General features: G+C 40.4%; 1 protein-coding gene across 5 annotated transcripts in view; it reads left to right on the plus strand.

The window, feature by feature from the left end:
• Positions 1–17,413, plus strand: part of CA8 (carbonic anhydrase 8) — a 49,580-nt gene that overhangs the window by 7,722 nt on the left and 24,445 nt on the right. For all 5 annotated transcript variants that reach the window (XR_009742525.1, XR_009742526.1, XM_061448418.1 and 2 more), the window contains exon 4: positions 16,988–17,083. Coding sequence is in view for 3 of the 5 variants with exons in the window: in XM_061448418.1 (XP_061304402.1) it covers positions 16,988–17,083 (96 nt within the window). In the remaining 2 variants the exon portion in view is untranslated. The remainder of the gene's footprint in view (positions 1–16,987; positions 17,084–17,413) is intronic.

Genomic DNA, 17,413 nt, shown 5'->3' on the forward strand with positions numbered 1-17,413 from the left:
ATTATCAGTGTAATGGTCTTCGTAAAGAATGACTAAAAAAGAGTGTTATTTTTCAAAGTTTGGAAGCTTACTCTTCAGTTACTTCCTTAGTCTCTTCATCTTTGATACCATAACTACTTTTTGAGAAATTAGGCAATATCCTGTATTAGTTGGGTAATATCCTGTGTCTTTTAATGTAATCTATTATTTATTTCTAGACAGCTGGGGCCTTTGCATGTGATTAGTATATATAGGTTCATGGTGAAATGTGTTAGACTACTAAGCTTATGTAACCCCTGGAAAAGCTCCTTGAAATAAGTCACACTGTCAATAAATGTTGTTCATGTGGCTTGGAGGTTGAGTTTATTGTAATTTTTATTATTATAAGAAGTTCAGCAAAGATGTGTTTCCACCTTCCTTCACTGAAGAAACCAGAGTGTTGACAGTAATACGCTGGTGTTATAATTTCCACCAAAACATCTGTGTTTGCAGTCATTCAGGAGGACAGGACAAAACAATAAATAGTTATCAGAGGTAAATACTGTAACATATCTTTTTAAACAAAGGAAAGCAGAGAGCTGTGCATATTGATACAATACTCCTCTCTCTCTCTGTTCCATTAAAACAAGAGCATGAGGGCCGTTCTTGCCTTTTGGCCAGAAATTGGAAGGAGACATTTGTGCAAATTTCTCCCAAAACCTTCCTTACCAAGTACTTCTACTGCAGATAAGCAGTTTTACTTTGCCTTTTGGCATTGCTTGTGCTAAAGATTTAGTAATGGTCTTAACAATGAGAGACTCTTTCTTGCCAGCACATGGATGCAGGTACCCAAGATTAGATTGTTCTTTACAGCACACATTTTCACAGGGAAGTAAAATCCACAATTATACATGTGATTTGCCTGGAAGTGTAAGAAAGATACAAATTATTTGATAACAGGAAGGGGAAAATGGATGAACCAGGGAACTACAGACCAGTCAGTCTCACCTCTGTGTCTAGCAAAATCTTGGAGCAGATTCTCCTGGAAGGCATGCTAAGGCACATGAAAAACAACAAGGTGCTTGGTGACAGCCAGCATGGCTTCACTAAGGTGAAATCCTGCCTGACCAATTTGGTGGCCTTCTGTGATGGGGCTACAGAATTGAAGGGCAGGGGTAGTGCAGTTGATGTCATCTACCTGGACTTGTGTAAAGCGTTCGATATTGTCCCACACAACATCCTTCTCTCTAAATTGGAGAGACATCAGTTAGATAGGTGACCACTCGGTGGATAAAGAACTGGCTGGATGGCCACACGCAAAGAGTTGTGGTCAATGGCTCAATGTCCGGCTGGAGACCGGTAATGAGTGGTGTCCCTCAGGGATCGGTGTTGGGACCGGTCTTGTTCAACATCTTTGTTGCTGACATGGACAGTGGGATTGAGTGCGCCCTCAGCAAGTTTGCCGATGACACCAAGCTGTGTGGTTGGGTTGATATGCTGGAGGGAAGGAATGCCATCCAGAGGGACCTTGACACGCTTGTGAGGTGGGCTGATGCCAGCCTCATGAAGTTTAGCCATGCCAAGCTCAAGGTCTTACACCTGGGTCAGAGCAATCCCAGGCACAGCTACAGGTTGGGTAGAGAGGAGATTCAGAGCAGCCCTGCAGACAAGGACTTGGGGATGTTGGTCGATAAGAAACTTAACATGAGCCGGCTTCAGTATGCGCTCACAGCCCAGAAAGCCAACTGTATCCTGGGCTGCATCAAAAGGAGCATGACCAGCAGGTCGAAGAAGGTGATCCTGCCCCTCTACTCTGCTCTCGTGAGACCTCACTTGGACTATTGTGTGCAGTTCTGGTGTCCTCAACATAAAAAGGACATGGAACTGTTGGAAAAAGTCCAGAGGAGGGCCACGAGGATGATCAGGGCACTGGAGCACCTCCCGTATGAAGACAGGCTGAGAAAGTTGGGGCTGTTCAGCCTGGAGAAGAGAAGGCTGTGTGGAGACCTCATAGCAGCCTTCTAGTATCTGAAAGGGGCCTATAGGGATGCTGGGGAGGGACTCTTCATTAGAGACTGTAGTGACAGGACAAGGGGTAACGGGTTAAAACTTAAACAGGGGATGTTTAGATTGGATATGAGGAAGAAGTTCTTTCCTGTTAGGGTGGTGAGGCACTGGAATGGGTTGCCCAGGGAAGTTAAGAATGCTCCATCCCTGGCAGTGTTCAAGGCTGGGCTGAACGGAGCCTTGGGTGAGATGGTTTAGTGTGAGGTGTCCCTGCCCATGGCAGGGGGGTTTGGAACTAGATGATCTTAAGGTCCTTTCCAACCCTAACTATTCTGATTCTACGATCTTTATTCTTCTCCTTCATGCCAGGAGCATGAATTGGAGAAGAAGGGAGATCAAATAAAGAGCTAATGAAATGCTGACTCCCTTACCTTTGATGTATAATGGAGATAGAAGGGAATAAAATAGCAAATTACTGCTATTAATTTTTATTGTTAACAAAGTTAAAGCAGGGGCAGCTAAAAATGGGGACCCACTGTACTCAATCTCTGTATAAACACGGCATACTATAGTGCAAGGCCAAATGAATTTACAGTCAAAAAGACAGGAAAGACAGCAGGAGAAAGTGAACCATATGATGGCATCAATGCTGTTTTATGGAAAAAAACCCAAACCAAACCAAACAGGTTTTCACTACTTCTGAAGTGAAGGGAAGCAGGGAAAATTATGCCTTAAAGTCATCTCTTCCTCTTAGTTACTCAAGTGGTGGTGTGACCAAAGGCACAATCTGACCATAAGGGAACAATCTGACCATAAGGGAATTTCCAGGCCACTGCTCTGAAATAAAACTCTATCTGAGAAAATAAAAAGGTTCCTTTCACTGCTTGCACTATAAGCAGGAGGATAATTCTCTGTAATCCATCCTCTTTAAAATGTAGGATTATATTAGCTGTGAACCATGTGAAAGCTCTCAGTAGAAGAGGATTGGCAGTAAATCATTCCAGTTTCCAAGATGTGTAGGAAGATTAAAAACTGTATTATTGTCTGTCCTATAGTTTTTGAGTAGAACAGAAGAAAATCTAGTTGCCTGAGGGACCAGAATCAGTTCTGTACAGTAGAAAAAGATGTTCCTTTCATTTGTGTAATGAACAGCAGACTAATTCATTCTGTAGACTGTTTCAGAGCTACTGAAATATCTGCTTCAATGAAGTTAAATAGAATGCAAGAAACATATCCTACCCTCAGTCTGATTTAAACCATTAAGTTTTCCTTTGTTCACATGAAATGGTGCCTGCCTAAGGATCTCATCTAACAGAGTTATAGCTTTAGGGCTTCAGGTTAGACTGTTAACATTACGCTTATCTACCCAAGTCTTTACAGTATTTGGTTTGGAGTTTTCTCTGAGCCTGACTCTGAAGTCAGATATCTGCACACTGCATCCCCTTTCTGGTCTTTCTGGAGAGGAGGTGTGTCCTGGGTTCAGCAGTAGCAGTCATGTTTTCAACATGGAAATTTATTCTTTGCCAACTTCTAATATTCTTTGCCAACACTACTTAATCTTGCAGTCCTTTTTTTAATCAGTTCATTTCTAGTTTGTTAGCAAATTATTTGGGTTAAAAAAATAAAACAGAGTATTTGTAATTGTGATAGAAGGCCTGGGAGATCATGTGCATGCAAATATGTCTCTGTCTTTATGAAGAGACTTAAAAGCTGCAATGGGGCTGGGTAGGTGTGAATGGCAAGTGGGATTTAACCTGTAGTGACAGTAATTTCTAATATGCGAGCTCAATTCTGATGCCTATGGATTTTTGCCAGTAGCTTTAATGGGACTATGATACTAGCTATAAACCCTAAAAGAGAAGGTTTTAAACCAAGGGGTTTAAATATTGTTGCCTTAGCTGATTGCACTGATCACCTGCTTGTAAAAAAAAAAAAGAAAAAACTCATTCCACTCTAGCAGCACAAGAGCTGTGAATGGAGAATCTTGCTTAGGCTGTCATGAATTTAACAGGAGGCAAAAAGAACATATTCCAGAAGGGTTTAAGTAGCTGAGGTCTGGAATTCTCAGAAATTATCCAAGTTTTCTAGTGGAAAGTTAACTTGCTACTCCAAGGCTTGGACAATTTTCTAAATTTTGGGATCACTGCAGATCAATACTGTGAGCTATGATTGAAACAGTGTGTCTTATAAGGAAATGTCATTTGTGTAATAGCTGTATACTTGACAGGTTATGAATAAGAGATTAATAATAGTTTAAAGTAGATACGTCCATTGGACATTATCTAACTTTTGAGGACATAATTGTGGAAAAGCACAGGAAAATCAGGCCAAAGTCTAAGCAGATGTTTTCAGTTTTATTTTCCAAATCTGCAATGATTTATGTAAGAATTTTTTGCACATTATGTAGATGCTATTTATGAACATAACAATAATACTTAGCTTTACGCAGCACTGTATGGACAAAATTGGTCCAAGCGCCAATCCCAGGGCTGTCAGTGAATTGTATTATGTGGGATACTAGCCCCATATGTGCAGGTCTTTAAGAATTTTTCTTCATTTTTCTATGTACTGTACACTCTGGTCCCCAAATTGATGTGACTTCTGTTTGCTTTTTTTTTGTAGTGGTCCAAAGCTAGGAGTTCTCCATCCCCTCCCAGTATACAGAGAAACAGAAAACCAGCAACAAAAGAAAACCAAAATTACCATCATTTTAAAAGCACACATGAAGAGCTTATGACTCTTGACACTGCTAGTTGCTAATCTCTTTCAGTATTATATTTTTATTGTGGTTGAGGGTTAATTTGACCTAAAGAGGCACAGCGCAGTCTCTGAAGTTTACCTTGTTTCTAGGTAATTTGTCAGTATGAGCTTGGATTGGCCTTTGTTTTGCTCAGTCACATACAGTTTGAATTTTTTGTATTATGGGTTTGTGAAAGCAGGTGCAAAAATGGGCTGATGTGCTAGCACAAACATGCTTTTATCATGGCTGTCACCTGAGAAATGCTTCGTTAAGCCCTGTGGAAGAACTGTACACATCTTCAAAGATATCAAATGAGAATTCAGTTCTGTGCAATATCTGCAATTTATTTGTTGGATCGTAAAGGATGTACAAGCTGCGGGACATCAAGTGAGAGAAGAGTGGCATTAACAGTCTGTACTGAAGCTTCTTTATCCTTTTGTCTCCCTTTTATGAGTTATCTTATTAACAGTGAGCTGTGTGTGTAGAAGCTCCATGGCTCTGAGGTGGCAGTTGCAGCAGTCCGTAACTTCTACCAGTATAGAGAATTTCAGTATTCTTTTAAGAAATGAATGGTCCAAACTACAGATGACTGAACAGAATTCTTCTAAGGAGAAATGTCACAGGTGGAGAGAAGTTGGGTGAAGGACATGAAAATGAAAAGAAAATGAAGAGTGTCTCAAGGAAGGCCCTTCTCTGGGCTCCCTGTTCTGTCTTACCTCAGCTCATTGGTTTAGTTCTGCCATAAGCTGCAGACAGTTTTTGTGCTTCACATGTAATAGACATTTTGCACAAAATTATATTGCAGTTGTGCTTGGCTATGATGCAATGTTCAGTTGCAGCCTGTAGTAACAGGTCTGGTGGTGAGGTAGGCAAGAGACTGAACAAAATAGGTTGTAGCAACCCCTGTCTGAGGTGGAAACAATATAGCCCTTGATGCTTTTTGAAAAGATGTGAATCTTTTTAAGTCCTTGAGCAAAATTACAGCACTGCCTTCTCCTTTCTCATACAAGTGTCTTGGTGACAATGCTTGTACTTTTGGATACAGAGGCTGCTATCATGGCATCCCTTATTGTGAACCCCATTCTAAACTCTAATATGGCTGCATATATTTTCTCTCTGCTGTAAGAGAAGAGCTTGTGTAATCACTTAGGAGATGGCGCTTCTGAAGAGAATTGAAACCCAGGTTTGAGTACAAGAAGATGGCTGCTCTTGTCTCTTCCTTGTCATTTTTCTTGCTGTGTGCCTTCGACACAATTTGCTTCATTTGTACATGATTTTCTAATTTCTGCCATGATTGCTGCTGGCACTCTGCTCCTATCTTACTTAAGTTTCCTGGTGCCTTGGTTTTCCTGTTTGGTTTTCCTTAGCACTTTGCCCTAACCACTAGGCCTGACTGCTTTTCTGTCTAAGACCTGTCAGTTGGGGAAGAAGCTGAGAAAGGAGATTCCCTGTTTTCCCATTTTCCACACTTTGTGCTTGAGTCAGGACCAGTTCCTAGGGTGGCCCTGGTGCATGAGTGAATACCCTGAGTTATAATAGCTTTCTAATGCTAAACCCAAAATTTTATGTTATTTGCTCTAATGGTGCGCTCATGGCTCTTAAGAGGTAAAGGATGAATCTTGTAGATCATCTAAGAGCTGAAAACCTTTGAAGGTTTTCATAAGCTTTTGCTGTCATGCCTGAATCCTTTATAAGCGCAAATAATTTAATCCTTAAAACATCAGTACAAGGGAGACAAGTTCTGATATTGCAGATATTTCTGGTAGAAAACAAGTTCAAAGGGATTAAGTTGTTTAGCCATGGTCACACAGGATGCCTTCTTCAGAACTGACAGAGAACTGACTCATGATTCCTAGATGCTGAATTCTAAGAGTTTCAGACACTGTAGTACTGAAATACCTAACTTAGGCTGTAAATCCCAGTGCAGCATTTTAACCATGGGGCTGTCTGTTGCCCCAGTCTGCCGGCTACGCTGTTGACAATGAGAGAGTCTCACTGCACATTCCTGCCTTTTTGCTGTGCCAGCATCAAGCCACATAATGAACTGGACTGGGGAACAGTTAAGTTTGATAAAATTTAAGGAGTTTATGGAACTGTGGGGAAGGAGAAAAGTGTTAACACCATTATGCAATGTGCATACTAGCAGTTTGAGAGAAAACTGTTGGAGGTGTATAATGAAGTTTATTATTTCAATGGAAGCTTAGCCAATATTACAGGAAAAAAGCCTGACAGAGTTTCCTAGAGGAGTGTAGTATGGAAGAGCAGCTGCTCACTGGAGAGCAGTCAAGATTATGGCTTAAGAAGATAAAATGCAGCTGCAGATTCTCATCTCTTTAGAGACCCTTAGCTTTGAAACACAGAGGGATTCAAAATGGTTGCTAATAAAACTTAGTAAATTAGCAGGGAAGGAGTGCTTTTTATTCTGCCTTCATTAGAGAACCTATTGTTGAAAATTAAATCAGTGATTTAAATCCTTCTACATACAGTCTGGGTTTAAATCCAAGACAACAGATTGCCGCCAACGCTTTGTGGAATTGGACATGCTTATATTAAATGCTTAGTCATATAAATAACACTTCCAGAATTAAATGCTTAACCGATAGCACTTTGTGTTTTCTGTCTTCTTGATGTAATATCGCCAGCTATTCATCAAAGGCCAGTCCTTTATCCAAGCTTCGTGTTTTCTAACTGTGGAGCTATAAAGGAGCTTTATATGAAAGCACATGGAGACACACCCACACCCACTCAGGCTTGCAAGAATCCAGAGTAAAAGCAGGCTGGAGAGTCCTGCACTAAAGTACTTGCATTTTCCTTCCTGGCCTTCATAGTTCAAGGGAAGGAAAAAGAAAAGCTTAAATGTGTATTTGTTCCTGTCAGCACAGGTAAGGGCAACCCCAGGGCACCTCAGCCTACATGTTTGCTGGGGCCAGATGTAGTATCAGGGAACAATAACCTGCTCTGTGTGCTCCTTGCTTCATGCACTGAGCAGAAAGTTGGCACAGTGAAGAGTCTGACCTATGAATTTGACAGTAACAACTGTGTAGCTTTTGTTTTCTTATAGATTAGGTTATCATCAAAAGAGATGGAAACAAGGGTATTTTGTCTTTTTCATTCCTTTTCTTAGCCTGCATACTTTTATTACAGTTGGAAAAATGTTAATTTTTGATTAATTACTGTTTTCATCTCCTGTGCCTGCCAGTAGAAATAAGCAGTGCCTGTGCTTTCAAATGGGAAGAAAAAATAAATAGACACAAATGATGAATTACAGCATCCTCAGATTCCCCTACACCCTTCGATGTATTGCCAATGGTTTTCCTAAGAAACAGGCAAGCTGATGTTGCATGTCAGCAGCTTTCATAGGCAATCAAGGAGATATTTTGATCTTCTATTCAAGGCCTGAACAAAAAAGGTCTACAGGGGGTTTGCAAAGCTTTCTGGAGACTGGTGTCCTTCATAGAAACTTAAGATAGGTAAAGACATTGGCATGGTTGTGTTACCATGAAGATAGTTTTTGCCTCCCTGTGAGTGCTGAGAACTGATGTGGTGTTCAGCTTTGTGTCATCCTTCATGTGTCCCCTTCCTGTTTCCTAGCCTTGTATATGCTGGAAATGAAGCCTCTCCCTGAAGAGTTAGTCCATCTCTGGTTAGACAAGGGACACTGGATTTAACCTGCTTTTCTTTTTTAAATTGTGTTTAAATTAATTTTTTTGTTTTATTTTGCTGAAGAACCTTTTGGCGTCTTTTGCCAGAAGAGAAAGAATACCACTCGAGTGGATTTTTTATGGTTCCCATAACTTCTTTTTAGCTTACTATTTGTAGCTGCAGCCTTCTGAGTCTTTCCATATATGTCAGTGCTTCCTGCTGTTACTTTCATTTTTTTCAGTGGGCCTGTGGTTCTTTGTCTTATATGAAATGAGGCTACTGCATGTGATTAGACTGTTCAAAGGGAACACAGATTCCTGCTTACTATTAGATGTTGCAATGTTTTTATTATTCTTTTTCAGTATAGGTTACCACCATAGGTACTTCTTTAGAACAAGCAATTTGCCACAGCAACTGCAAGAATGTTCCCTGAGGTGCTGCAAATAATTCAGTAGTTGCACTGTTCCTTGCCTTTTCAGTGGCACACCTGAAGGTATGCCACACAATTGCCTCGGCTACCTCTGCTGTTGCTTGGCTGGCTTTTTGGAAAGAAAACAGATTTTGGAAGATATGTATACCTTCCTTTTATGATCCAGTTAGAAGAATTTATTTAATGTCAAGTTACAGTTCTGCCCTCTTTCAAAGATACTTGTGGAGAGAACACCAGTCAACAAGCGTTCTGGACTATGATGTCCCAGTCAAGTATCTGTTCTGCATGTTGCAGGTGTGAATTTAGTTTTTGAGCTGAGACGTATAGTATTTCACACTGTGACCGCAAAATTGTTTAAATAGTGTCTCCAGGATACCTTGGACTCTGCTCTAACTCGATTTGTTTGTTCCTAATTTCTCTGATTTTAGATTACAGACTTCTTTGTTCAGGGAATGTCATCTTGTTCTGTACAAACTTAGAGTCTGATGGTCAACCCACAGACTAGACCTGCTATATCTTTAACACTTTCAGTAAACTGTAACAGGCAGAAGTTCAGCAGAAGCTGGGCTTTCCCTTCTCCCATGTTGTATTGATAAGCAGGTTCTTAACGCTAATGGTGTTGTCATCTGTGTTTCTTGGTGCTGCTTTCAGTTGTCTCAGTGCTGAATTTAGCACTGCATTTAGAGTTCTTTTTTATTTTTTTTTTTTAATGGCAAGGATCTATGTATGAAATTTTGAAGGCTTAATTTCTGCTGAGATTTGGTGACATTTTGCCATCTACTCACAACAGAAGCCTTGAAAAATTCAAGTCTGCAGGCATAAACCAAGTCTACTGATTAAGAGCCTAACTCCCTTGGCTGCTTCTTCATCCTTTTCTTGATTTTGCCCAGAGTTCAGGATCGAGTAACTTTCTTTTATTTGCTTTTGCATTTTCAAAGGAAGCATATTGACCTTGACTGAACTGTAATGTTTAACCATGAAGGCTTTGTTAAGGTTTTATGCGGTTTTGTTTGTTTGGTTTTTTTTTGTGGCATGGTGTATGTACACATACTCCTGCTTCTCCTAAGATGTTTTCAAACAGCCTCTGTATCAATTCCATTAACTTTAATTTCCTAAACCTGTCCTTCAGGCTGTTAATAACTAACTTTCTGCTTTCTTAATCACTTTTCTTAAAGCTTTGTGCCCTGGTCATATTCGTGGTTTGGTCCCCTTGTGAGGATTTGGAACTTAATTACTGTACGTTATGGTCACTGCCAACAGCTTAAGTCAATTGCTTCCTGAAACAATTCAGTGCCAAGTCAAGTATCAAGTCATAAATTCTTGTGTGCATATATAATAGCAAGACACAATTTTTCCACATTTTGTCCTCCTGTGATGTCTTTTATGAAATATTTCTGATGTTGAAATTACACATCGTTATTGTACAAGTAGGCTGTGTTGCCTTCCATTATTACCAGCTGAAAACCTCAGCTTTATTTCATCCTCTCAACCCAAGAAAAAGACTTTATGCTGGCCCTAGTTAGGTAGCCAGAGTTTCCCACTTGTACTGTTCCCTCCTCAGCTTTTATGGCATACTGTGAATTAAACTGGAATATACTAATCTCTAACAAACTTGGGTGAGTTCAGGACAACAGTTCTGAGATCTACGATCTTCAGCAGAGCAGCTGTAAAGCTGCTTTAATTTACCTTAGGGATATAGATTCATCCCTGAGATGATATTTATGTGGAATCAAAACAGAATTTCAGCTCCACTGTCTTTCTCATCAGTGACAGAAATATGGCAAAAAAAAAAAAATGCTTAGAATTTCCAGACTTACATGTTTTAGATGCAACTCTGGTTAAGATATGGTAATGCAATATTGGCTTATTAGTCTTCTGAAATACAGCCTATGTGAATTGAGAGCAGGGACACGTCTCAGATCTCATCCTGTAATATTACTAGACTAGGCAGACTTTTCTGGAGCTTGTAATTGCTAGTTGCACAGCTAACAAGAAATAGCTGCATAACCTAGTCCTGACCAAGGAACAAAGCTTTCCCGAAGATTATTTTACATATGATGCAGAATGCATTGAAGAAAGAAGCTTTTGTAGTAATTAGCTCCTTAATAAAGACTAAGAATATAGACAGTGGAAAAAGTACAATGGGTGATTGCGACAGCAGCATAGCGTCAAGCAAGCCTGGTGATGATAGTATCACAATCTGATGTATAATAGGTTAATGTGCAGGTCTGACGAGGAATTATTTAAAAATTACCATCTTCTATTGTGTATAGAGCATAAACAGGAGCCAACTGAACAAAAGGATCCCCTGTGTCACAACCTCTTGCAATATGGGCTATAATTACAAATGAGGTTGAGGCAGGACCAGGACCTACACCCGGGCTGGGCAGGTGTTCCATGTAGCCTCCTGCTGCCACAGCTGTGGGTGGTTTTATCCCACATGAGTCCCCTGTAGGGCCTGTGTCTGGTGCCAGGAAGGTCAGGAGAGGTTTTGTTGGCACATTTCCTCTTGACTCCCAACTTTCTTCCCAACTGCCTGGCATAGCCAGTGGAAACACTATACATTGAACAGTGTTTTGTAGGGATCCCAGTAACAAATTAGGGTTTCAGTAGTTTAGCAGCAAACATTCATAAAGAAAGCAATAATTCTATGTGGGCTCCTTTTTATGGTACTAAGTCATTCCAAATTGTGCAGATTTATGGTAGATTTGTAACATTAAGATTATATAAGAGTGCAGAAACGTTGGACTACAGTCCTTCTTCTCCTCTTACCATTAATCAGATATGTCATAACAAAAGAGGAGCTGTGATGTATTTCAGAGTGTATTTTCCTATATGGGATGAGCCTGTCTCATGTTTGCTCTGGCACTTGCGTGACAGGTGCACACTAGCATGTTGTGGTAAGGAACAGAGCTAGCAGCAACTGTCCTGACATTGCAAGAATCGGGTAAACTTAGGTTAAAGTAAGCTTAGAGGTGAAACATGGCCATTCACATAGGTGGATGACTGAGAGGGTCTGAGAAAGAGGGGTCATTCAGCAGTCAATCAAGAAGCATCACTTTGGTAGTCATGGGCAATTCATGCCTGGGCTCCTGAACAGAGACTCCTGGGAGTGTGAAAGGGCAAAAGGTGAGGGACATAGGTTGCAACAAGAGAGATTCCGATTAGGTACAAGGAGGGAAAAGCCCTTTATGATGGGGGAGGTTAGACATAGAACAGGTTACCCAGAAAAGTTGTAGAATCTCCATTGCTGGAGATAAGCAAACTTAGACAAGGCCCTGAGCAGCCTGATCTCATGTTGCTTTGATCAAAGCATGATCTCATGATGACTTTGAATTAGCAGCTAACTTTGAAGCTGGTGCTGCTGTGAATGGGGGAAGGAGGCAGTTGAACTTCAGAGGCCACTTCCAAATAAATTATCCTGTCATTGTATGTTTTTATGTGTGAGCTGGGAATAAAGTAAGATCAGCAATAGAGCTTAAAGGATCATTTTTTTTGCTCTTAGTGAGCTTAGGACCCTGCAGATTTCCTCAGAGTAGGCAGTGCCCCGGACCTGAAAAATGTACATGTTTTTTGCAACTTTTTTTTTTATTAGAGAGAAACTGGCTTTCAGAACAGCTAAATGTGCTAGGTCATATACAGTAACTCTGATTCCTGCCAGAATCTGTCATTCCAGGGACTGATTCCGTGTAAAAATTTACCATCCCAGTCCTTTCCTTTTTCATATTGACATAAAAGAGATATGTGTAGTAGAGAAAGGAATGGATTCAAGTGCAGAGTTTTCATTTGTTGATTTTAAAGCCAGAATTTTTAAGTCCTTCCTTAGTTTTGAGAATGTTGCGTTGAGATGGGCCCCTTGTTCATGTCAGTGTCAGCTTTTCCTAAGCAAGGACATTAGGACTGGGATCAGTAGTCTTTTGGTTGAGTGGGGACTAGATGAAAATTGGGAAGATTCTCAGAATATGTCCAATGCAGAATAATTCTTCTGTGGGGTTTCATCTGCTACCTGGAATAATTTCTTAATCTTTCCTGTGAAGGAGAGTCCCTCCAGTCCCTTCACAGAACAAATATACTTTATCAGCACTTTATTATTATTTGTCTTCATGAGTTTACAGCTTACCTGATTTAAAGGAAGTCACTGCTACAATTCTTTGATTTACAGCTGGAATATTAAAAGGCTCCAAATTATTAATTTGCCTGAGAGAAAAATGCCTTTTTTGAATGCTCAAAGGCATTTCTCACAGTTTTCTGATTATTTATTGTAAAAATATACTGCCTGGCATGCTGAGCCAGATACCAATAATCAGTGACAGCATGGATGACTCATTTTGGTTGTATAGAACCATCCTATCTACTGAGTATCAAAACATTAGCTAGCAAGTTGAGCAGAGCCTCTCCTGCTCTACTGGCATGTGCAGCTTGTTTGTGCTCTGAATGAAAACCACACAATGGTAAGCTGCCAACACACTGCAGCTGATTATTTAAAAAACCCCACATGCTTATGTTCATATCAGAGACTGGCACCCCTTGTGAGTATGCACTTTTTACGTAGCTGTCTCAAATCAACGTGAAACTGAAGGTTACCAGAAATACGGAGCACTAATCTAATAAGCCTCTCTTGCTATTCCTACTTGTAAGATATAGATGTATGGGTATGAAGCTGTCAATGTGCATGGCCATTATATTACACTGACAGTTTCAAGATTTGTAAAAGCACTTGAGTCTTTCCTCTCTGCACATCTGAGTCCCATAAAATATTAACAAGAGTTACAGGCCATGTTGTTTGTGGACTGTACTCTCTAGAGTTCAAATTTTGTAATGTTTGTGGACTTTTTGCTATCTTTTTTTTAAACTGTTATCTGATGTTTTCATCTGATGTCATGTTACAAACAAAACCAGAGCCAACAAAAGGCAGAACAGCTCCAGAGAACCACACAAATACACAGGATAAACCACAACTTGAAAGCAGTACTTTGCTCCACTCAGGCCTTACCACTTCCTTGCTAATATTTCCCTTTCTGAATCATTTTTTTTGTACTTACCCAGCCCCCATCTGAGCTATATTTTTCCTGCTCTGTAGAAGAATTAATTTGATTTGACTTCCATTTATTTAAGTGCATGTTGAAAACCATTTATTTATTTCGGTGTGCATGCATGGTCTTATCAGAGAGCAAAAGATGTGGAGCCTGTTGGTATGTTGTTAGGAAATATTATGGTATTAATTATTATTTTCCATTAGGTTGCCTGTCTGATTTCAGTTTGTAAATCCCTAATGACAGAACCTTTTCTTTGAATAGCTATTCCAAATATCACCTTGCTGCAGAACATGGGAATGTAATAAATTTGCTGCTGGATCAGGTCAGCAGGCCATTTTTTCATGTTGATACATTTAGTAATATTGGTTACTAAACCTGAAATTAATTTAGGGGTGTCTACAGAAGCCTTAAGTACATCCCTTTTCTGTCTTTGTGTGATGCTGGGGTTTTTTTAGTAGACCATCCTGACCTCTATTGAGCTGGTAGAAGGAAAGGAGGCCTGGAGGGGATTCAGAGCCCTAAATATACTCTTAAAATGCATAGCTAATACTTAAGTTACTCTCCCCATATCTGCTGGAGATGTGGGAGGAGGTGCCGGCCAGTAGGTATGTTCCTTGGAAAGCAGTTTCAGCCACAGGGCTTTTTGCACTGTGCCCCCACCCCCCCCTTTAAGCAGCAGCTCAGTATATTTTGCAGCATGTCTTCCTGTTAGGCTACTTACGCTGCTGCACAGACTAATTCTAGACCTATTCATGTTTTATAGTATTACAAAGAAGTTTTGGCATCATTTTTCTAACTGCTGTATGGCCTTGTCATAGGAAAGTGTGTCCTCATGAGCCTGCTGCCTAGGACAGAACAGGAATCTGTTCCTGGATGAACTGTAGTCATTGCTGGTATGGTCAGAAGCTCTTGCTCATTTTCCTCTTTGCTGGGGCTCAGCATTTTGCTTAAAAGCTTCAAAAAAAACCCACCCCAGTGTTGTCAGAATGCTGACAAACGTCAGATTAGACTTCACCTGCAAAGGAGTGTAACATGCTGAAAGCCACGGCTGCTTTAGCCGAGACCCGCCTGTTGACACAGTCAAAGTCATGGTCTCATTATATTTGGCGATAGCCCTCAGTGCTATTGTTCCAGCTACCAAAGGACAAGCTTGCTTTGACATGTCCAGCCAACCGCGTCCCGGTGCCATGCTGCGCTGTTCTCGCTGCACCAAGGGCATTGCCATCCCGACTGCGAGTCGTCCTCGTCTTTCGTGTTTGCTTCTTAACGGCAAGGTTTAGGTGAGAACTGTGGGGCTCTCTGAGCCCCCTCTAGTGGATAGCTCATGGAAACGCCAGGCTAGTCTTTGCGAAAAGGCAATGCTCCGGCTCTGTCTCCTCGGGTGGTGGTAGTTCTGTGTCTGCTAACGTGAGCCTGGGAGACTAAAGCCTCATTATTTGATCCTGCGGTTTTGTTCCTTTAAAAGCCAAAGGAAAATCAAATGTGTAGCAAAGCTCTTTATAGCTGATAAAGTACACGGCGCCAAGTAAATCCATGGGCAATAGATAACTTAGTTCTAACAGAGCATTTGTATGTCTAGAAGTTTTATAGCTGTGGGCAAGTACATTTGTATTAGTGTTCTCATGTACAAAGGGATTATGGTATTTTTAAAGAAAAATGTTTCATATTTTTAGCACAGCAGGCACCTTTGATCAGCAGGAATGGAATTATTTGTGTGATAATTTGGAATTAAATTTGATTTACAGTATGTTAATTTAAAATTTTGTATTGACTTTTGAAATGACAGTCATCAAGAGGAGTGCCCAAAATTCTCATCAGAGATTAAATAAAGGGAGAGTGATTGCTTGAGGAACTGGTCTTCTGAAATGCTGAGATGCCTGACTAAACTCCTGTTGTCTGAGGGTCAATAAGCATTTCAGAGAGGCTGTAACTGTGCAGAAATGAAACACAAACTAGGAAGGCACACTTATCTGTTTTAAAAACTAATTTTGCTGAAGGTGGAAAAAATGTTAGATAACAGCGTGACATTTTAACTTCTTAGACACATGACTGAGCAAAGCGTTGATCACGATTTTACAACAGGAATTAAATCTAAGAGTTTGTATTTTTTAGCTGTTCTATCTATCTGAAATGTGGAAAAGTTGTTGGCAGATAAACTTCAAAGCAGCTGTGCTCAGGATGTTGAAGCTTTGCAATGTTATCAGACCCAGCCACAGAGATTGCATTTTAGCATTAGTGCTGGAAAAACTCATATTTGAAATGCATATTACCTCTCAGTACAGTAGATACTGCCCTCCCTCCCTCCCTCTCCTTCTCTCCCTTTCTCCCTCCTTCCCTCCCTCCTTCCCTCCCTTTCTTCTGCCCCCCCCGCCTTCGTTTCTGCCTCTCTTCTTCTTTTCAATGTCTCTTTCCAATTGTTCTGTCTTCCAGAACTATTTTCAAACACCACTTCCCAAATCATGCTGTGACATCTCACCAGAAGAGACTTTGTGTTTACTATCCTGTGTCTGTTGCCTGACTTGCATTCATGCATTACCTCCTACAGGCCCTGCTACCATGTAGGAGAAGGCGGTTGAGGGCTCATATTTTACTCTTTGGCATCCCTTTCACTGCTGTCCCTAAGGTGGTCCTCCAGCCATTTTTCTCTGCTTGACTTTCTGTATGTTTAACCTTTCCTGAAATCACTTCTCCTACTCTTACTACTGACATTTGGGTGACTCATCTTGGGAGTTGATAATGTGAGACAAGTGACATTAAAATAGTACACAGTCAAATGTGTGTTTGGACAGCCTATGTCCATAATCGTACTCCTGCCGTGGAAGAGTGCTGGATGGCTGAGAGGTAAAATTGGTGGGTTTTATCAGCGACATTATTTCAGTACTCAAAGTGAGGAACTTGGTAAATCGCCATTAACTTCATTAGCATAGTTACACTTTTGTTGGTAGACATTTGGTAACATCACTTTTTCTGCAGCTGACGCTTTTTTTTCCTTGGGATTACTTATGTTTATAATAGGAATCCACTTATATATACGTGCACAGCCATAGGCATACACGTATGTATACTCTAGCATGCACACACATGCCGAGTCTTTGTTAATTGTTGTTAACTGCTGGTGGTTTTTTATTACAAAACATATTTCTCTATCAATCTGTTTTCACTGCTTTGTTTTAGCTTCACCTAATGCACTGGAACTCCACACTGTACAGCAGCATTGATGAGGCAGTAGGGAAGAAGCATGGCATAGCTATTATTGCTTTGTTTGTGCAGGTAAGTTTCCTGTGTTGCACTATCATTTGTCTGAAGAGAATGAGTTCCTTTCCATTTTCTTTCATTTTTAATGATTTCATAAAACAATGTATGACTGCTGGTATTCTATTTGAAATATACTTCTCAGTCATGTTTTCTGGGTGTGTGTATTGAAATTCCATTGTGAATTAAACAAGTAATCTTTGTTTAAATGGGATGTTGGGAGTATGTTAGTTAAAGAAGGGATGATACATAATTGGCCATCTCTCTGTGACTCTGGCTATAAGCAGATATCCACTCTCCATTCTTCTGAGGACAGAATGAGGTTGTCAAGAGGCACAAATGCTTCAC

Source organism: Pezoporus flaviventris, unplaced genomic scaffold (genome assembly GCF_033815535.1).
Source record: "Pezoporus flaviventris isolate CSIRO_AGI_PZ_B2104156 unplaced genomic scaffold, CSIRO_AGI_Pfla_v1 ptg000007l, whole genome shotgun sequence".
NCBI lineage: Eukaryota > Metazoa > Chordata > Aves > Psittaciformes > Psittacidae > Pezoporus > Pezoporus flaviventris.